The sequence below is a fragment of the Salvelinus fontinalis genome, chromosome 39, assembly GCF_029448725.1.
Source record: "Salvelinus fontinalis isolate EN_2023a chromosome 39, ASM2944872v1, whole genome shotgun sequence".
Taxonomy (NCBI): domain Eukaryota; kingdom Metazoa; phylum Chordata; class Actinopteri; order Salmoniformes; family Salmonidae; genus Salvelinus; species Salvelinus fontinalis.
The window spans coordinates 20,026,950-20,048,920 of record NC_074703.1 but is presented as its reverse complement, the minus strand read 5'-3'; the positions used below and the strand labels follow the sequence as shown (position 1 = coordinate 20,048,920).

The 21,971-nt window shown below is 48.5% G+C and overlaps 1 protein-coding gene across 2 annotated transcripts in view; it reads right to left on the bottom strand.

Annotated features, from left to right (window-relative positions):
- Positions 1–21,971, bottom strand: part of celsr1a (cadherin EGF LAG seven-pass G-type receptor 1a) — a 123,588-nt gene that overhangs the window by 6,690 nt on the left and 94,927 nt on the right. For both annotated transcript variants that reach the window (XM_055905329.1, XM_055905330.1), the window contains exons 11-31: positions 18,433–18,599; positions 18,117–18,302; positions 17,896–18,009; positions 17,565–17,739; positions 17,108–17,249; positions 15,917–16,037; positions 15,446–15,629; positions 14,521–14,622; positions 13,513–13,607; positions 11,931–12,140; positions 10,946–11,129; positions 10,587–10,736; positions 8,822–9,008; positions 6,554–6,721; positions 6,342–6,468; positions 5,938–6,138; positions 2,366–2,540; positions 1,370–1,482; positions 1,001–1,080; positions 575–701; positions 88–213 (exon numbers count right to left, since the gene is read on the bottom strand). In XM_055905329.1, coding sequence (XP_055761304.1) covers positions 88–213; positions 575–701; positions 1,001–1,080; positions 1,370–1,482; positions 2,366–2,540; positions 5,938–6,138; positions 6,342–6,468; positions 6,554–6,721; positions 8,822–9,008; positions 10,587–10,736; positions 10,946–11,129; positions 11,931–12,140; positions 13,513–13,607; positions 14,521–14,622; positions 15,446–15,629; positions 15,917–16,037; positions 17,108–17,249; positions 17,565–17,739; positions 17,896–18,009; positions 18,117–18,302; positions 18,433–18,599 — 3,134 coding nt within the window. The remainder of the gene's footprint in view (positions 1–87; positions 214–574; positions 702–1,000; positions 1,081–1,369; positions 1,483–2,365; positions 2,541–5,937; positions 6,139–6,341; positions 6,469–6,553; positions 6,722–8,821; positions 9,009–10,586; positions 10,737–10,945; positions 11,130–11,930; positions 12,141–13,512; positions 13,608–14,520; positions 14,623–15,445; positions 15,630–15,916; positions 16,038–17,107; positions 17,250–17,564; positions 17,740–17,895; positions 18,010–18,116; positions 18,303–18,432; positions 18,600–21,971) is intronic.

Below are 21,971 nucleotides of genomic sequence, written 5' to 3'. Positions count from 1 at the left end.
GGAGAGGGGGTGGAGGAGAAAGAAACCAGTCAGTACTAGACAGTCAAGACATCTCTTACGTGTGCGTTTATCCGTGTGCGCACTTACAGTGAGTAGAGACGCTCTGGTAGTGCTGGACTCATCCGGTGAAGCCTTCTTCCCAGTAAAGACATTCTTCAGATTCTTCCTCACTTCTTTATTAAAGATCACATAGAAGAAGAAGATGAAGATGCCCTATAAGGAGACAGAGAGAGAGGGTCAGTGAAAGCCTTTACAAAAATCCATTCTCTTCACTGATATTAGGCCAGGGCCTGCATTCACATATTGTCTCAGAGTAGGAGTGCTGATCTAGGATCAGGTCCCCCCCTGGCAATGTAATCTTATTCATTATGATCTAAAAGGCGAAACTGATCGTAGATAAGACGCTTTTATGAATGCAGGCCCTGGCCTAATATCAGTGAAGAGAATGGATTTTGTAAAAACTGTTGATCACTGGTGTACAGTAAGGCTGAGAGTTTTAGCCTCCAGTCGAGTGAATGACATTGGACTGTACAGCTTGACCCATGACCTTTAGCCCCGAGCCCTGTCCCCTCACCTGCAGACAACTGAAGATGGCGAACAGGTAGTGGAAGGTCATGACATCACTGTTGACGGCCATGAGGCCCAAAAGCCAGGTGGCGCTGATGAGCAATAGGAGGAGGAAGGCCATCCTCAGAGCAGGACTATGTAGAGGGAGGGAGGGAGGTAGGGGGAGAGACTCAGATTATAACACACACAGTCACCTGCATGTATGCACACACACACACACAACATAAAACACACATGCACACACTCATACACACCCACGCAGTTGCGCATCCACAGACACACGCGTAAATCCTACTAATAGACGGTTCGTGTAACATTGGTGTAGCTCAACAATGGAATGTAGAGAATGGCCTTTGATATCCTTCACCTCAAGTGTGTGTGTGTGTGCGTGCGTATGTGTGTGTTGGTGCCCTGCGCCTGTAATAACACTTACATGGCTCCAGACTTCTGGAAGGACCTCTGTCTGCGTCCACAGGACGCCTTAGCTGCCAGCACAAAGATGACGATGTTGACCTGAGAGAGAAGGAGAGAGACAACCATTAGAACCATGGCAGACAACAGGATAATTCACTTACAGTCAACAACAGATACACTCAAGACCTCAAACTGCAAATCACTCATTAACACAGGCCTTTCATTCACTAAGGAATTAGAGAGGGAGAGAGAGCAAAGGAAGGACAACAATAAGAGGAAAGGGCAAGGAGAGAAGAACGAGCAGAGAAAGAGAGAAGGAAGAACGCAACATTGAAAATCTATCGCCATTAGAGGTTAAAAAAAGGCACCATTTATCTCCGCCACTCACCAGGACGACTACAGAGATGGGCCCTGCGAAGCTCCAGATGAGGGTGTCGTGGACAGAGAGCCAGCAGAAGTCTGGGTTCCCATAGCCCTGAGGGTCAAGACCCACTGCCAGACCTGAGGAGGGGAGAACCAGAGAAACACATCAAGACCATGTTAGCTACAGGCCTACAGTGAAGTGTGAGCATCACCTGCACTGGGACAATAATACAGAGTTGCACTGTGCAGGAATTCTTTCTTCATTCAAATGCAGAGAAAAGTTAGCCTGTGGCACCTGTTAGAAGTAGATGCATTTGGGCTATTGTTGATGGGAGAAGAGAATAGCAGAGGAAGACTCGAAAGCCTGTGCATGGTTCATCCACAAACGATGTTGCAGGTCAAGCAAAGCATGCTGGGAGCAGCGCTCTCTTTCTTCATTCAAATCCATAGATACACACCGAGGCTTCATAAAACCCCTCACTGCAGTGCACGACGGTGTACACAGGTCTACACTGGTATTATCCATGAGAGGAGAGAGGAGCTGCGCTGGGGTTCGGGACTTATTCTCTCCCCGGGCTTTGTGAGCGTGCCAGGGTGGAAGGTGATAGCATTATGGGACGACTGGCATCAGCAGACACAGGTCTAATCACCTAGAGAATGTCTTCAGGACAGGAGGAGACGTACAAGCACTGGAGACTACTATCGGACAGGGACTTCAGGACGTCTCTCTCTCTCTCCCTCTCCCTTCTGCTCGCTTCCTCGCTCTCTCTCCCTCCCTCATATTATCTGGCTTTTCCTACTGCTCTCTCTCTCCCCCCTCCAAGTTTCCCAGAGGGATCGAAGGTTCCTCGAGGGGAGACAGGCGAGGCGCAGACAAGACGGCTTCTAACTCAGAGGTGTGGACTAGGTTCGTTTACCTGGGATTGGGGCGACGGAGTTGAAGTGTGTGAGTGTGTGTGAGTGCATGCATGCCCGTCTGTCTGCATCTGTGTGTGCATATATTGTGTGTGTGTGTCCTCACCTGTGATGACTGCAGGTATGCCCCAGCCCATGGCGTAGTAGAACCTCATGTGGCCGTGGTTGATGTTCCGTACCTCCGTCAGCATGCGGTAGATGTGGAGGCTCTCCACAAACATCCAGGCAAACGTACACATGTAGAAGTAGTGGAGCAGGATGGCGATCACCGTACACACAAACTACAGACAGAGAGTCGCAGAGGGACAAGGTCAGAGATCACCGGGGGACGTCCGTTTCAAATCACACCGAGAACCACTAATCCAAGATCCAAGTTCCACGCTTCAGCACGGGCCACGCTACACTGAGGGTACAAAATGTTAAGAACACCTTCCGGACAGAGTTTTGTCTTGCCCGTTCACTCTCTGAATGGCACACATGCACAATCCGTGTCTCACAATCCTTCTTTAACCCGTCTCCCCCCCCCTTCATTCTACACTGATTGAAGTGGATTTAACAAGTGACAATCAATAAGGGATCATAGTTTTCACCTGGTCAGTCTACGTCAAGGAAAGAGCAGGTGTTCATAATGTTTTGTACACTCAGTGTACAGCCCTGAGTGGGTCTCTCTCTCTCCCTCCCTCCCTCCATCTCTCTCTACTTTTCTTTATCTCCCTCCATCCCTTGTTCCAGGAAGAATGCAGTATTCTTGGGAATCCCCCGGTAGGTAGGGGAGGGACAGGACTAGAGCTAGATCACAGTCTACAGAGCAGAGGGGTTATCAATCTAACAGGAGATGCTCAGGGCTGCGACTGACGACAGCATTCCACAGCACTGACACACACACACACACACACACACACACACACACACACACACACACACACACACACACACACACACACACACACACACACACACACACACACAGCTAGGCTTCTAACTTCAGAAAAACAGAGGGTGAGTCAGTGAGTAAGTGTCATTCGTTACTACTGGTGTAACAGCACAGCCAGAAGAGGACTACCTCGGCCACCCCTCGGATCCTGGTTCCTCTCTAGGTTTCTTCCTAGGTTCCTTCCTTCTAGGGAGTTTTGCCTAGCCACTATGCTTTTGCCTCTGCATTGCTTGCTCTTCGAGGTTTTAGGCTGGGTATTTGTAAAGCTTCTGATATGAAATAAGTTGATTTGAATTTGATTTGAACAGTAACAGAGTCTATGGAGACAGACTCAGACCTGCATGTCTGTGTGTGACAGGGTCTACTGCCCTGAGGCTCAAACAGTTAGGCACCAGTAACAGCATGTCTCTATTATCACAGCCCCTCCAGGCCTGTTTGTGTGTGTGTGTGTGTGTGTGTGTGTGTGTGTGTGTGTGTGTGTGCGTGCGTGCGTGCGTGCGTGCGTGCGTCTCTGTGTGTGCACAGGCGCGTGTGTTGTGCAATACATTTCAGAGTAAATTGCATCAATGTACTTAAATGTATGTCAAAATACACTATTAGATTACTTGCCCATAGGCAAACCTTTATAATGCCCTTACCAGGTGAAGGAATCACATGCTATGTGAATACACAGTATCAGACATCTCAGAGTGCCTTAAATAGAGAATCTATTTTTCGACAACAGAGAAATGGTTAGTCCCAGCCAGAACGGTACATTCCTTAGCTCTAACACTATTAGTGAAGCAACAGATGTAAAATCGAGAACAATCTAGCAGACAAAGACAAACTCTCAGGTAGAACGGATCCCTGTAAGCTCCTGTCAGCAGCAGTACCTGAACAGCTGCAGGAAAACAAATAGCAGCTATTTGCCAGAAACCGCTAACCGGAGTGAACCTGAAACAGCAATCCCTGCTTTATCCCTTAACCTACCTGAAAATACACCACGTAACAGGAATAGGAAAAATAGTGTATATGTTGGGGAGGAGTGTGTATGTGGGGGACGTGGGAGGAGTGTGTATGTGGGGGGACGTGGGAGGAGTGTGTATGTGGGGGGACGTGGGAGGAGTGTGTATGTGGGGGGACGTGGGAGGAGTGTGTATGTGGGGGACGTGGGAGGAGTGTGTATGTGGGGGACGTGGGAGAGGTGTGTGTGTGGGGGACGTGGGAGGAGTGTGTATGTGGGGGACGTGGGAGAGGTGTGTATGTGGGGGACGTGGGAGAGGTGTGTATGTGGGGGACGTGGGAGGAGTGTGTATGTGGGGGACGTGGGAGAGGTGTGTATGTGGGGGACGTGGGAGGGGTGTGTGTGTGGGGGACGTGGGAGGAGTGTGTATGTGGGGGATGTGGGAGGAGTGTGTATGTGGGGGACGTGGGAGGGGTGTGTATGTGGGGGACGTGGGAGGAGTGTGTATGTGGGGGACGTGGGAGGAGTGTGTATGTGGGGGACGTGGGAGGGGTGTGTATGTGGGGGACGTGGGAGGGGTGTGTATGTGGGGGACGTGGGAGGGGTGTGTATGTGGGGGACGTGGGAGGGGTGTGTATGTGGGGGACGTGGGAGGAGTGTGTATGTGGGGGGACGTGTGAGGGGTGTGTATGTGGGGGACGTGGGAGAGGTGTGTATGTGGGGGACGTGGGAGGAGTGTGTATGTGGGGGACGTGGGAGGAGTGTGTATGTGGGGGACGTGGGAGGAGTGTGTATGTGGGGGGACGTGTGAGGGGTGTGTATGTGGGGGGATGTGGGAGGAGTGTGTATGTGGGGGACGTGGGAGGAGTGTGTATGTGGGGGGACGTGTGAGGGGTGTGTGTGTGGGGGACGTGGGAGGAGTGTGTATGTGGGGGACGTGGGAGGAGTGTGTATGTGGGGGGACGTGGGAGGAGTGTGTATGTGGGGGACGTGGGAGGAGTGTGTATGTGGGGGACGTGGGAGGAGTGTGTATGTGGGGGGACGTGTGAGGGGTGTGCGTGTGGGGGGACGTGTGAGGGGTGTGCGTGTGGGGGACGTGGGAGGGGTGTGCGTGTGTATATAATGTACGTGTGTTGTTTCTGTGTTTTAAACATTGCAATATGATTTTGATCAAAAAGAGAAACCTGACACAGACTTTCCATAACGATGTGGTCGAGCATGAGTCGTTTCTCAGCTCAACAACAACGGTGAATTCCCATAACGCCAAGGAGAAAATGGCTGCAGGGCTGTGTTCCTGGGGTTATCCCAGGTGATCCCTGCAATTTGTAAACAACATGTGGGGACTCCATGACACACGCCATTTTCAGAAGTGAAAACTAAAGAACTAAACGTAACTGTGAATACAATGGAAAGCACACCTGTGCTCCAAGCAGAGACAACAGAGGTACTAGTATACTTCTAACACTTAAGCGTCAGAATCATGAGTGCTACCAAGCAACCAACATCTTTTTCATTCATATCCAGATAGTCACAAATACTAAACATTCCAATCTATCCCTGCTAAAGCATGGTCAATGTCATTTTCAGGAGTTTAGAGGTCGGGGTTCCTTAGTTTTCAGTCACTGGGTTTTCAGTCTTGTTGATGGGTCAGAGGTCAGAGTTCAGGGGTTAGAGGTCAGGGTCATGGTTAGAGGTCACGATTTGGCTTCCTCAGGTCCGTTCATCTCACCAGGTTGTCAGTCTGGTCAATTCGTCAGGGTTAGAGTAAGAGGCCCGGGGTCATAGGTTAAACGTTTCTCACTGGGTTGTCAGTCTGGTTGATGCCGATGAGGAAGACGAGCTCGGAGAAGAAGAGTGCCGCCACCAGGTTCTTGTGGATGCTGTGGAGGTTAGAGCGTAGCTTCCTGAGTAGAGCCAGCAGGATGAAGGTGAAGAACAGAGCTACCAGGGAGGCTGACACCGTGGTGTAGGTCACGATCTTTAGGGGTAACACGTCACCATGCTGGGGGAGGGCAGGGGAGGTACAGAGGAGAAAGGGGGAGAGGGGTGAGAAAGAGAGACACAAAGGGGGGAGGTAAAGATCATTATCATACTTGGTAGCAACAAACAGTGAGAGGACATGTACTACTAATGTAGTGTATCCTGCCCATAGCAATATAATGACAACTATTTAGAGTTATGTACAGTATATCTCTATGAGCCTACCTCTCTCTTGGAGATGTCCATGAGCACAGCGAAGCTGGCCATGTGGTCACACTGACAGCTGATGTGTGTGTTGTTCCTGTTCAGCAGCTCACATCCCTTAGACGACCAGCCCCCCGTACCACCAATCCTACACACACACACACACACACACACAATAAATACCATGTAAAGAGTGTGGTGTGTGTGTGCGTGTGTGTGTATGCAGTACTCACGCAATGGAGTGATTCCAGAACACACACACAGGTTTGGTCCTCTCCTCTGTCTCCAGTAGTGTGTACTCCAGTGTGATGGGGGGGTCAAGGGGAGAGGAGAGGGGAGAACCCTCGCTGTACACCAACGTGCTCACTATGGGGGTGTTGATCACTGGACGGTTGGGCAGCCTGCACACACACACACACACACACACACACACACACGGAAACAGTCCTTTTAGGGAGTTCCCAGAATATACACTGCTCAAAAAAATAAAGGGAACACTTAAACAACACAATGTAACTCCAAGTCAATCACACTTCTGTGAAATCAAACTGTCCACTTAGGAAGCAACACTGATTGACAATAAATTTCACATGCTGTTGTGTAAATGGAATAGACAAAAGGTGGAAATTATAGGCAATTAGCAAGACACCCCCAAAAAAGGAGTGATTCTGCAGGTGGTGACCACAGACCACTTCTCAGTTCCTATGCTTCCTGGCTGATGTTTTGGTCACTTTTGAATGCTGGCGGTGCTCTCACTCTAGTGGTAGCATGAGACGGAGTCTACAATCCACACAAGTGGCTCAGGTAGTGCAGTTCATCCAGGATGGCACATCAATGCGAGCTGTGGCAAAAAGGTTTGCTGTGTCTGTCAGCGTAGTGTCCAGAGCATGGAGGCGCTACCAGGAGACAGGCCAGTACATCAGGAGACGTGGTGGAGGCCGTAGGAGGGCAACAACCCAGCAGCAGGACCGCTACCTCCGTCTTTGTGCAAGGAGGTGCACTGCCAGAGCCCAGCAAAATGACCTCCAGCAGGCCACAAATGTGTCAGCATATGGTCTCACAAGGGGTCTGAGGATCTCATCTCGGTACCTAATGGCAGTCAGGCTACCTCTGGCGAGCACATGGAGGGCTGTGCGGCCCCACAAAGATATGCCACCCAAAAACATGAGTGACCCATCGCCAAACCGGTCATGCTGGAGGATGTTGCAGGCAGCAGAACGTTCTCCACGGCGTCTCCAGACTCTGTCACGTCTGTCACATGTGCTCATGTGCTCAGTGTGAACCTGCTTTCATCTGTGAAGAGCACAGGGCGCCAGTGGCGAATTTGCCAATCTTGGTGTTCTCTGGCAAATGCCAAACGTCCTGCACGGTGTTGGGCTGTAAGCACAACCCCCACCTGTGGACGTCGGGCCCTCATACCACCCTCATGGAGTCTGTTTCTGACCGTTTGAGCAGACACATGCATATTTGTGGCCTGCTGGAGGTCATTTTGCAGGGCGCTGGCAGTGCACCTCCTTGCACAAAGGCGGAGGTAGCGGTCCTGCTGCTGGGTTGTTGCCCTCCTACGGCCTCCTCCACGTCTCCTGATGTACTGGCCTGTCTCCTGGTAGCGCCTCCATGCTCTGGACACTACGCTGACAGACACAGCAAACCTTTTTGCCACAGCTCGCATTGATGTTCCATCCTGGATGAACTGCACTACCTGAGCCACTTGTGTGGATTGTAGACTCCGTCTCATGCTACCACTAGAGTGAGAGCACCGCCAGCATTCAAAAGTGACCAAAACATCAGCCAGGAAGCATAGGAACTGAAAAGTGGTCTGTGGTTACCACCTGCAGAATCACTCCTTTTTTGGGGGTGTCTTGCTAATTGCCTATAATTTCCACCTTTTGTCTATTCCATTTGCACAACAGCATGTGAAATTTATTGTCAATCAGTGTTGCTTCCTAAGTGGACAGTTTGATTTCACAGAAGTGTGATTGACTTGGAGTTACATTGTGTTGTTTAAGTGTTCCCTTTATTTTTTTGAGCAGTGTATATTCTCCGCTGTTTGTGGCCGCTTGGCAACCAGCCAAATTAGTGCTTTCTGAGCCCTTCTAGTACCAGTGTAGCAGCTATCATACACACACACAGCGCTATAATATGATGACTCCACATTTAACTCATATATGCGTGTGTTCCATTTGTAATGATGTGGTTTTTTTGATCATATATAGAGTTTTGAGTGGTCCAAATGTATACAGGGAAAGACTCAGACAGCATGGCAATGATATGAGAGACAAACACCCACAGTATGCCAGGGCAACAATCAGACCTAAAGTAAACAGTGGGTTTGTGCCAACGCAAATACAGTTGCCATATCTGTTGTCATTTATGAGATATGTTATGATGGCTAGATTAGCTACATAGACATTGATAAAGGCAGTGTCTGGTTATGTAAGATATGGTGAAAGATTGAAGTAAAGTGTAGTAAAATGTAGTAAAGTGTTGCCCGTGGTTACCGGAGGCTCCTACGGTCCGGGTCGTATCTCTCAGGGAGGAGCTGACCCAACGACCTAAACACTATAACCACGGCAACAGGCAGAGGGGCGGCGGACTCGACGTGGCGGCGTCTCTTATTGGATAGGGTGTGATCCTCTTCGGGGGCGTCGGTCTGAGAGGGCTCGACGCTGGGGCTGGGCTCGACTACTAGAGAGTGAGAGTAAGAGTGTGAAAGAGATTGAGAGTAATAGTGTGAGAGAGCGTGAGAGAGCGTGAGAGAGAGAGAGAGAGAGAGAGAGAGAGAGAGAGAGAGAGAGAGAGAGAGAGAGAGAGAGAGAGAGAAAGACAACACCTATTGGAACACCTATTTAAGTCCTTGCTACATTGTAGATTGGGACCCACTGATGCATGAAACAAAGATAAGCGATATAAAGAATAATAGTGAAAAGCTTTGGAGCACCTTCAACAGAATTTTGGGGAAAAGGCTAACTCGGCTCTATCATTTATTGAATCAGACGGCTCATTCATCACAAAACCCACTGATATTGCCAACTACTTTGATGTTTTTTTTTCATTGGTAAAATTAGCAAACAACAACTATTTCTGAACCTACACATACTTGACCAAATTATGAAAGACAAGCATTGTAATTTTGAATCCCGTAACGTGAGTGTGGAAGAGGTGAAACAATTATTGTTGTCTATCTCTCCTGGCTCAAAGTAGAGGAGAGACTGACTTCATCCCTACTTGCATGTTGAATGCAACGGGCTGTCTGTTTGAACTACTGGCACACAGGTCAGACACCCATGCATACCCCACAAGACATGCCACCAGAGGTCTCTTCACAGTCCACCCATGCATACCCCACAAGACATGCCACCAGAGGTCTCTTCACAGTCCACCCATGCATACCCCACAAGACATGCCACCAGAGGTCTCTTCACAGTCCACCCATGCATACCCCACAAGACATGCCACCAGAGGTCTCTTCACAGTCCACCCATGCATACCCCACAAGACATGCCACCAGAGGTCTCTTCACAGTCCACCCATGCATACCCCACAAGACATGCCACCAGAGGTCTCTTCACAGTCCACCCATGCATACCCCACAAGACATGCCACCAGAGGTCTCTTCACAGTCCACCCATGCATACCCCACAAGACATGCCACCAAAGGTCTCTTCACAGTCCCCGAGTCCAGAACAGACTATGGGAGGTGCACAGTACTACGTAGAACCATGACTACATGGAACTCTATTCCACGTCAAGTAACTGATACAAGCAGAAAAATACAGATTTAAAAAACTGATAAAATGGAACAGCGGGGACTGTGAAGAGACACACACAGGCACAGACACACACATACACACACACACACGATAACATAAACACACGTACACATGGATTTTGTATTGTAGATATATGGTAGTAGAGTATTGGCCTGAGGGGACACACTTAATGTGTTGTGAAATGTCATGTTTGTTTTTATTGTATATAACTGTCTTAATTTTACTGGGAAGAGTAGATCCTGCCTTGGCAGCAGCTAATGGGGATAAGTATCATAATAATTCATAATAAGTATGAATACAAATCAGGGCTGGTTCATTTTGTGTCTCGGTAAGAGACTGGGTTACATGACCGCTTAAGCTTGACTTTAAGCACTTTCTGTTTAATTGGTAGGTCACCGACAAATCCAAAAGGTTTTGATGGATTACAGCCCAAAAGTGTTTGTACAGTTTGCAGTATTCCAAGTCCAGTGGTAGTGTGAGCAGACGACTGCACCTTTGTCGTGGACCTCCTGGGGCCTAGTGTTGAACTGTGGGAAACGGACAGAGGACGTGAGGTCTCTGGGGTAGTACTCCTGGATCTCATGGAAGCGAGGGACTGAGGCCTGCTCAGGGACGGACGTGTCCAGGTAATCAACAACAATGACTAAGGAGAGAGGAAGAACCACATGTCAAGACAAGCTCATTATCAGATAAAGGTGATATATTAGAATTGCACTGCATGAAAGTAGAACTTGACTGCAGTTTACCCAGAGCCAAAATATTTGTTCAAATTCAACGTCAGGGAGTTAGGAATCTGCTCCTATGCTCTCTGAAATTCTCTCTTCATTGGTCTGTAAATGTGTCTTCACTCACTCATGTTGTCAGTGACGATGGTGAATGGTTTGAGGTAGGTCTTCCTCATGTTCTGTGCCAGGGTGTTGGTGTAATCCTCAAAGTGGCGCAGCAGGTGGGCGGTGCCCCCCTCAGAGCGCTGGATCTGCTCCCAGTGGTCTCTGGTGCCAGGGTCTAGGATGGCACTGCCCGCTCTCACCAGGTTCTGAAGGGTTTAACAACACAGAGCAGGACGGTCAGACAGTAAGTCGCCTTGAATATGGGCACAGCTCAAACTCTGTCACTCCTGTCTAAGTCCTAGAGTAGTAGAAGTGACCTGCTCAAGTAGGCCTATATAAGATAGGTGACCTAAAACATTCACAACCTACAGAGAAATGCCATAAAATAATGTGGAGATATTAAATAGCTCAGCTTTGTGGAGATTAGAATTCATATTGCAGGTTGACGTTTGTTGTCATGAGTCTTTCCCTGCAGACAGAACTGAGCGCTTTCCGCAAAGTCAAAATTGCCTATATTGTAAAAATGTATGAAAATATTTTTTTTTAAATTTAAGGTTAGACATTAGGGTCAGCAGTGTGGTTAAGGTTATGTTTCAAATCAGATTATAGGACTGTGTGGCTGTGCCAGCTAGTGACCACTCTGCAGAGCTGCCTCCAGTACATGAGTCATCGAAATAAATTCCAACCTGCGTTCCCATTGGCCAGGTCAGCTTCCCTTGTTAGTGGAACTGGAAGAGAGCCAGAGGAGGGCAGTATTCCTCCAGTCTTCCCAGCGCAACCGAACCCACCCAGTTTATAACCCTGAATAATGCACTGGAAATGCACCTAACGGCCTGCTGTCTGACACAACGGACAACTAGCGCACGGTCCCCTGAGAGAAATACCGTGCATACAAAAACAAATCTTTAAAAAAAAATAAGAACATTGCAATTAGCCAGTTTGCAGTCAGCACGTTTGCAACGTTGTATTTCAAAGAAAAACCCCAAAAAACAACGACAAACTCTGACCTCGTTGAACTCCGCGTCTCTCGTGGCCGTGAGATCGAAGCCCGTCTGATGACTCTCGTACTGGAGGACCCTGGTCAGCAGCTGAAACGCTGTCTTCACATCGTTGCCGTAGTAGCTGTCCGTGTGGTTGGTGGCGTTGTGGAGCAGGCGCACGATCGCTTTGGCGCGCTCGCGGTCCATCCTGGACACGTTACGATGCATCTCCTCATTCTGGAGGGACGGAGGGGTAGAGAAGGAGGTCAAGAATACAGACAGACACTTGAGACAGTTACAACTATATGGACTGTCTGTGGTAGGTTGGTATTAATTGATGAAACCTAACCAGTGGTGAAAGTAGATTTAATTTCTTACCAGTACGGGACACCCGAGCACACACATCTATTCATTTCATATATGATCTCCGTGGTCCTAGTAGCCTAAGCCAAGTAAAGATTTGCCATATCACTTTTAACATGCAATACCTTTAACATAGGCAGGGCATGGGTTTCAAGTTTGAGGAAGCACATTTTCACCATAAACCAGCAAACTTTGTAATTTTATTTAACCTTTATTTAACTACGCAAGTCAGTTAACAAATTCTTATTTACAGTGACGTCCTACCCCGGCCAAACCCAGATGACGCTGGGCCAATTGTGCGCCGCCCAATCAGGGTCGGATGGGACACAGCCTGGATTCGAACCAATTTAATTTACTTTAGGGAAAGCAGCCCCTAGCCTTATGGACTTGCCGCCTATGCCTTTTAATGTGGCATAAACACAAACAGTCACAATGTTTTCATCTGATTGTCAATCAACCACTTAACAAAGGCGCTCCTGTAGGCTACCCACACACGTTCCTCCTCTCACAAAAATAGTTCCAGCATCCAAACTCCAACAGTGCACCTGCAATTTGATGAATGGAAAGAGACATCTGTTATAAAACACCTACATGTATTGTAATGACATTCTGGGATTGTCATTAGGTCTACAGCCTGAATGGATGTCCCCTGTTATTAACGGGCACTTTGGTCCCGGCCACTCGTCTGCACTGCTCGGTCCCGGCCACTCGTCTGCACTGCTCGGTCTCGGCCACTCGTCTGCACTGCTCGGTCTCGGCCACTCGTCTGCACTGCTCGGTCTCGGCCACTCGTCTGCACTGCTCGGTCTCAGCCACTAATTTGTGCCTTGTCCTCGCGCGTCTTGACCTTTCATCTCCACTTTCGCAAAATGTAAGTGTTCTCGTTGAACCACAAAGCAATTTGGAGCAATTTGCCAATTTTCCATGTGGCTGACATTCAGTAATGTTAAATAGTGGTATAATAGCCTATATTTTTTTGCCATTTTGTGTTACTTGTAATAGGCTCACGTTTTACCGGGTACGGCGTACCCCCACGACGTATTTTGCCGGGACGCTGTACAGGCTTTACTTTCACCACTGAACTCTAGATTTGCTTAAGTGACTCCGAATTGTATACAATCTTTCAGTGGGAGATTTGCAAGTTATGAAAGAGCTGTGTATTTGCACATCTCTAGTTAGAATAGGTCTCTGTATGAGTGAACTTTGGATGCATAGCCTTGGACTGGATAAGATCGAGCATACGCACCATCTTCATGAGCTGGGTGAAGGAGACTGTGGTACAGTTGAAGAGTTCAGGAGGCAGCCAGCCCTTTTCATCATTGCAGTGGCGGATGGCAGTTCCTACAGTGAGAAAATAAACGTGTTGAACGATAGCGGCACTTAAAGATAAGCAAAAACAAAAAAGGAGAAGAGGAATATTGGGGTGAGAAAGAATTCAACCGTATCTTCCTAGCGCCAGGTGGCTGCCACACATGGGTGGAAATGGGGAGTTACTTCATATAATAAATTAGATACAAGCACAATCTAAATGCCAACTCATTACCATTAATTCCAAACAAGCGTTCCACAGAGAAAAGAGTTTACGGCTAGAACTGACAGAGGACCGTTGGTTGATGTGAGCCAAGCCGTGTCACCCAATAAAAACGTCCCGAGAAAGTCCAGCGGGGCAACAAAGGGTTTCCGTGGTGACAAGGGTAACTAAGGGGGTAACTAGGGAGGTTATTGTGGTTTAATGGGAGCAGGTCAGCGATGTTACGTCTTATTGTCTCTACTGCTAAGGCTCTATGTGGAGCAGGAGACCGCACGCACGCACGCACGCACACACACACACACACGCACACGCGCACGCGCACGGCTCTGCGGTATCATGAATGTGTCTCCAAGCAGACGTTGTCAAGTCTTCTTCACAAGGCCCGGTGTTTGTCTCTGTCTCGGGCTGCTGCCCTCCAGAGACAGAGTTTCACTAACACCATTGGCCAATGACAAGTCTCAAAAGGCCCTGATAGACCAATGAGAGGGCCTCGTTAGTGTGCTGTGTTAATGAGTTGCTTCCACAGAAAGAGGTGTTGGGAACAGCAGAAGGCCTTGAACTAAGGGACTCCACAGTACAGAACCTCCATTCTCCACCCATAAAATCTTTACTATGAATAAAATACCTTGAAGCATTTGATTTCTGTACGAATTGGTCTGAGTTATTGTGACTGTTCCTGCTATGATAAGAGTTGATAAGAGTGTAGCGTGCAGAGGAACTCACCGATAGATCCTTTGGGACAGTTCATGGCTGCAGGACGGCCAAATTTGGTCTTGGGCCACCAGATCCCTTGGTCGAAAGCCTTGGGACAGCCCTCGTACACCACTGAGAGATGAGAGGGGACAGATGGCACACGGTTAGAAGTGGCCCCTATAAGCCCTAACCACTGACACTGGGTCAGATGTTTTGTGATCCCCTTACGGTTCTGGTTGGCAGCGAGGTTTGTGTAATCTGATCCTAGACCAACTTCTGCCTTGGGCCGCATTACACATAGCTAACACGCCCAAGAAACACTACTGCTAACGACTCTTCCGAGGTTTTCAAAACAGCCAAACAGGCCAGCAATTATATCAATAATCCTACACGAGTGGTCACACAACGTTAAAAATTATGCACATGATTTTTAATTAAGTAGCCTAATCCTAAACAAAACCAGGTTAAGACTTGTACACGTGTTGTTATGTCTTTCTAAGTAATGCAGTCTGTTTATGTGCTGTACTGTACACCCAAGTGTATATATCCTAAGTGACCATAATTGTCACTCTTTGAAGACTTTTTATACAGTAGCCACAAGGTTGGGTTGGAGCACTGAGGTGACAGATTTGGTATGGGGACCGTGGCTCTTTACTGAAGCTAGAGCGGCAACTAAACGAGGGAAGGCCTTGAACCAGACTATAGAGAGGCAGAGGCTCTGTTCAAATACTCTGAAGACGAATCCTTCCTTCCTACCAGTCCGTGGCGCTATAACTGATCTGACATGTCTGGATAAGAGGAATCCTTGCTTTCAAGAATCCAAATTGAGTGAGGTCAATGATCACATCGAGGAAGGACGGACAGAAGAAAGGAGGGACAGAATGCCGTCACGGGCTCTCGAGATCACATTTAGGAGTATCAAACATTTGCACGCGCACCACTTCCTTCCACATACCTTCACAACCGGTGGCGGTGACCTCAGCGAAGGGGTTGTCACAGCGGTTACATTGTTGTCCGATGACCCCGGCTTTACAGGGGCACTGTCCGGTGTGGGGGTCACAAGTACGGGAGTGGGCCCCTAGAGGGAAGCACTCACAGGGGTAACAGGTGTCCTCCTCTTTGGGCTGGTAGTAGTTATCCTGGGGAGAGAGAAGATGGGGGAAAGTTAGCGATTAGCACCTTCCGCTACGGTCCGCTTACTATGCCTACAACATACAGTCTTGGTTGATTTGGGACCTACTTTGGGAGTAGTGGTCAATCCCTACTAGGTTTGTCATAGTTTACAATCGGGGGTCTTCAAGAGAAAACTTAGTTAGATTCATCTTAGGGCCACAGAAAATTCAAAAGGCATAGGGAGGGTCCAAAAAGAACATTTGAGAAATGCTGCATTAGCCTGTGAGAAGAGTAACAGGGATTATCTTCTTACCTTGCAGCGACACTCTCCACTGGTCTTGTTACAGTCAGGGTCGAACCCTTTGCTGATGTCACAGTGGCAGGGGCCACACATGGGGTTCCCCCACCAGCCCCTCGGACACGGCTTCTCAACCCTGACACGTCACACAATAACAAAAAATTTAGCTGACTTTAGCGCACGTAACGAACGGAAATAAAATGGGAGAAAAAAAGAACGATTAAAAACGAGACTGCATTCATCCTTCACATCACATACCGGCTCTATAACAATATCGCTTAACAACAAAAAATGCATTCAACCGCATCACAGATCTAGCATAAACCTTCTATCCCTCGGAAGAGGGACAACACGGTGAGTGAGTCAAACACTCGCTCTCCAACACGTTCATGTCTCTGAGCTGATGGAGGGGTAAGATAGGGGGTTCTGATAGGGGCAGAACAGCAGTGCAGGTGGAGACCAAACACCTATGGAGGAGCACTGAAGCATGAGGGGGACCCACATCCTGCCTTAGACAGGAGGTCAAAGGTCAGTGGGTAAAGAATTGACATCCAATCTACCACCCAGAGGAATAGTCAGGAGTACAGTATGTTGCTGGCTACTGCTACATAACTACAGTACTATAGGTGCCAGTTATGGCCAGAACATATTGTAGCCGAGCCGTTATATATGGCACACACACACACACACTCACACACCCGCTACCGACCCCGTTTGCATTTAAACCATACCCACCACACACACTTGTTACAAGACCCAGTTCATGTCTAGAGCAACACACAGTGGTTTCATCTAACCCTCTGGCTCCTGACTCTCACACCAGATCTCTGCTCCAATCAAAGGCAGATCTGGGATCAGTTTTGGAAGAAAGAAAATCCCCCAGAGAGCTCAGATCACAGGTCTGGGAACAGCCACATCTGGGGTTCATTACCAGCAGTCTTACACCGGGTGCTGGAGAAGGACTGTTTTGAGTTAAGGCCAGTAAAAGTAGAGGCTGTTGCCAGGCAGATGAACGGTGAGGCGCATTTTTGTGAAAGACAGAGAGGAAGGTCAGGGAGCAGAGGTTGATTAGGCTAACATAAAAACAAATCAGATGTTGCGTTGACATTGGAGGCATGTGAATGTGTGTTTCCCCCGCACTGTGGAGCCAAACCAGGACACACACACACTTACACAGGCACGTGCACAACGCGGGCCGGGTCTTACTTGTTTTCGCAGTACTGTCCGTAGTAGTTCTGTCCACACTCGCAGGTGTAGCCATGGGAGGAGCTAGGCTTGCGGACGCAGGTGGACACGTGCTCGCAGGGGTTGAGGTGACACGCGTCAACGCACTCCCGCCCAAAGTACCCTGGGAAAGGACACAGGTCACAGAGAGAAGAGAGAGAGACATCTGGCCAGCAGGTCTTCAACAACATGGCAGAATTATACACAGTCATGCAAAACTCAAAGCTGAAGACCACAAAACAACATTCCTATGGTAAACACCTTTCAGAGCAAGTGAATGGTATGAGACGAGATGCAGGTGTGTGTGTGTGTGTGTGTGTGTGTGTGTGTGTGTGTGTGTGTGTGTGTGTAACCTGGGTCGCAGACGCAGGTGTGTGTGTCTACTACAGTGTGTGTGTATGTGTGTATGTGCGCCCGTACGTGCGTATGAGTGTGTTACCTGGGTCGCAGACGCAGGTGTGTGTGCTCCAGTCGTCGCTGCAGTGGCTGTTCTCAGGGCAGATGTTAGAGTCACAGGGGTCGGCCAGGTCACAGCCGTCCTCGACATGAATCTTAAAGCCCAGCAGCATGTTCACGTTGACCACGTTGGTGGACGTCTCGCCCATACGCACGCCCTGCGGGAAAGAACACACCCTCTCCATTAGGTCCCAGAGTCGCAGGCACACACACTCCTAAGACAGGTTGGTGCAGCGGGCTACATGCAGCGGGCTACAGTACTTTTATGTTGTGGAGACTAACGTAATCCAGACACGGTTACTGATAAAACGTACCTGCATACAACCGGTGAAGCCATCGTGGACGTGGTTCCCCTCTCCTGGTAACCCTCCCAGATACAGAGCCCTCAGCCTCAAACCTGGCAGCTCGTTACCTATCTCCACAGACCTCTGGAGACACACACACACACACACACAGAGTATAAGATTTGCTGTGTGTGCGTGTGTGTGTGTGTGTTCGTGTCTGTGTCTCGGTGTGTATGCGCTCGGCTCAGTACCTCGTACAGTCCGTAGTCCAGTGACACCAGGGCCATGTACTTGATGTCCTTGCCGTCTTTGACGCTCTTCAGCTCCACCAGGACATGGTGCCACTCCCCGTCGTTCACCCGGACTTGAGGGAAGCCCAGCAACGCTACCCTCTCAGATCCCAGAAACACCTCAAACCTCACGTACTGATCACTTATCTGAGGAGGGTGGGGGGAGAGAGAGAGAGACAATTACTACACACAGGCAGTCTACTCGACTTCGACCGACCCTATAAACCAACTCACCTTCTCACTCTGTTGACGTCATTGTGTGTGAACAATAACTCACCAGTAGACTGACAGTAGAGAAGTCTCCAGCGGTAGCCTGCATCAGCGTGCCAGTGCCCTGCCTGGTCCGGAACATCAGGCCCATGTACCAGGGCACAGCGATGGTGACGTCGAGGTCACTCCACGACACCAGGGCCTGGCCGTCAAAGTGCTGCGGGGACGGCATCGCTGGAGGAGGAGATTAACACAGATGAGAACCGCATAATATGTTCAATAATCACTGCTATTAAGGCAAGTGGCGTGTTATACACATCACCTGCTTTGTAGGGCTGGGAATTGCCAGGGACCTCATGATGAGATATTACCATGATACTTAGGTGCCGATATGACACGTATTGTGATTCTCCCGATGGTATTGTGATTTTACACTGCGATTTTATTGCGATTTGATGTTCCAAATCTATTGCTCTCTATACGTCTGCTACAGAGAGATGAGAGGACATGAGAGAATGTGTTCTAAATCAGTCAAGGAAATCGAAGTGCTGAAAGCACGTCGGCTCACTATTTAAAAGGAAGGGAACAAGCTATAGGATGAAAAATACCAGCGTTTTGGCGCAGGTACAGTCGAATAGAGGCAGCTAACGCTACCTAGCAACCAAAAAAAACATTTGTATTTTTACACGTCGATACCTGGAGTCAAATGATCGATATAATATCGTCCAAAAACAATATCTCGATATACAACTGTATCCATTTTTCCACCCCATCATTAATGCTTAGTATGTCAGACTTACAGATCGGTTCTTGCATTTTTGCATTCTTCCAGGGAGAATAATTACAGTGACTAATCCACCCCTCCACGTCTAATTCAGCTACAAGACATCATTACTGTCAATTACCTGGTTTCCTACAGGACACTAATCCTTCTTTGACAAACATGCCCACAGTAGCACATCACACTCCAGAGCACCCACTAGCCCTGCAGCCAAACAGATGTTGTCGTCAGTCAGTCAGTATAACAGTACGTCTGTCAGCGTAGCCTAGGTTTATCCCTGCGAGACAACTGAAGCGCGGAGCTCTCTCGAGCTCCCTCTTCTCCGCAGGGCACATTTTTCTGCTGATGCACAGAGTACACACACACACACACACACACCTGACAAAACACACACTCAGAAGATGCTGGGGACTAGCTCCTGAACCGCTGCCCTCTCTGTGTCTCTTTTTTCACACGATACATTGCTCCATTCGCGGTGCTTGGAAAGGGTCAAAAGATTTAAATGATGCATAAAAAAACAACATCAAAGATACAGTTCATAAGAGAGTGGAGAGTGGAGGACAGCCACCAGCCCACACGAACACCTTCACACTAACCTAAACACACAGGTCAACTAAACCACGACATATCTCCAACCCCACAGAATGCGTCTGGGAATTCCTCAACTACAAATCGACTGTCTCGTCATACTTCCCTTGCTGCGCCTCTGTAACAGTTTAGCTTTCGTCTGTCCCCTCGCCCCGACCCGGGGGCGAACCAGGGACCCTCTGCACACATAGACAACTGACACCCACGAAGCATCGTTACCCATCGCTCCACAAAAGCCGCGGCTCTTGCAGACCAAGGGGAACATCTACTTCAAGGCCTCAGAGCGAGTGACGTCACCGGTTGAAACGCTATTAGCGTGCACCAGCGCTAACTAGCTAGCCATTTCACATCGGTTACACCTCCACAGTACCACTGATATGTCTATGGTGTCCCTTGCCGCTCTCAAAGTGATATGATGTCTATGGTTCCCGTGCTGTCTGTACCCGTGATGTAACGTCTATGGTTTCTACGATCGACACAGCTCGTCAACAAGTAGTGGAGCAGCCAAGCCCTCCGTGTTACTTCTGTCCCTAAGTCCAACGACAGATAGTCAATCTGCTGCCTGGCACAACTACACAGCTACCTCATCCAGCCATCCAGCCCAGACTAGGTGGGAGATAGTTCATCAAATATCAATGTGTGTGTGTGTTTTACAATTGTTCGGAAGCAGGCGCTAGAGGTTAAACCAAAGGCATCTGCTTGCTGTTTTATAACTCAGTACGACTATTGCCCATAGTCATATTGTAGAATTCATTTCACTCAGGTAAAAACAACAATACATTTGGCAAGAGTTCTGGTTCTACTGCCTTGGCCTTGGATAGTTTCCCAAATAAAGAAATTGCTTTATGACATAATGCTGACACACAGGCGCACATAGTAGCGCACTACAGCTTCCCTTGATGACTTAGCGTGAGATCTCGCTGTGCGAGACAGGACAGGCACAGAGTGAGTCACTTACTTTAACCCTTTCAGAGGAACACACACACACACACCATTTCAGCAACCCCTCTCCTGGCCTTACACAAGACCTGACCACAAAACCTGTAAACCACTGTCGTACAAGCACACAGCGCTATCATTAGGCATGTTAGACACACACCCCCCATCCATCCATCCCTAGTGAGGGATATGAGCAAAAGAACAGTCAGGATCAAAACAGGGCAAGCTGTAACAGTGTAACCACACACTATCACACATCCATCAGCACCAGAGTATATAGGACTGTTGTGACTGCTACTGTATACACACGACAGGAGCTCTGTGGTCTGCGTCGTGTAAACACTCTGGCTCAACAACAACGGAGCAACCGCAGGGTCGGCGTGTGTGTTCCCGTCTCTTGATCCCGGCAATGATATGACTCAGAGTTGGTCTTTGTCTCGTTAGCGAAATAGACAACAGCTCTTCAGGCTAAGTTCTAAGTTGAACTATTATATGAACATTTAGCTGCTGAAAATCCTCAGGTCCTCTAATAGTTCTACAGCTGCACCATCGAGGGCCTCCTGAGCGGTTGCGTCACCGCCTGGTTTGGCAACTGCTCGGCATCTGACCGTAAGGCGCTACAGAGGGTAGTGCGTACGGCCCAGTACATCACTGGGGCCAAGCTTCCTGACATCCAGGATCTATATACTAGGCGGTGTCAGAGGAAAAAATTGTCAAAGACTCCAGTCGCCCAAGTCATAGACTGTTTTCTCTGCTACCGCACGGCAAGCGGTACAGGAGCGCCAAGTCTAGGACCAAAAGGCTCATTAACATCTTCTACCCCCAAGCCATAAGACTCATGAACAACTAATCAAATGGCCGCCCGGACTATTTACATTGACCCCACCCCTTTGTTTTTACACTGCTGCTATTCGCTGTTTATTATCTATGTGTTGTCACTTCACAAATGAGCTTGACTATACTGTACCCCCGCACATTGACTCTGTATCGGTACCACCTGTATATAGCCTCCACATTGACTCTGTAATAGTACCCCCTGTATATAGCGTCCACATTGACTCTGTACCAGTACCCCCTGTATAGAGCCTCGTTATTGTTACGTACATTTATTGTGTTACTTTTTTATTGATTCAATTTTTTTAAACTTTATTTAGTAAATATCTATTTAAATATCTATTAATCTCTATTTATTGAACTGCACTGTTGGTTAAGGGCTTGCAAGTAAGCATTTCACTGTAAGGTCTACCTACACCTGTTGTATTCGGCGCATGTGACAAATAACATTTGATTTGATTTAC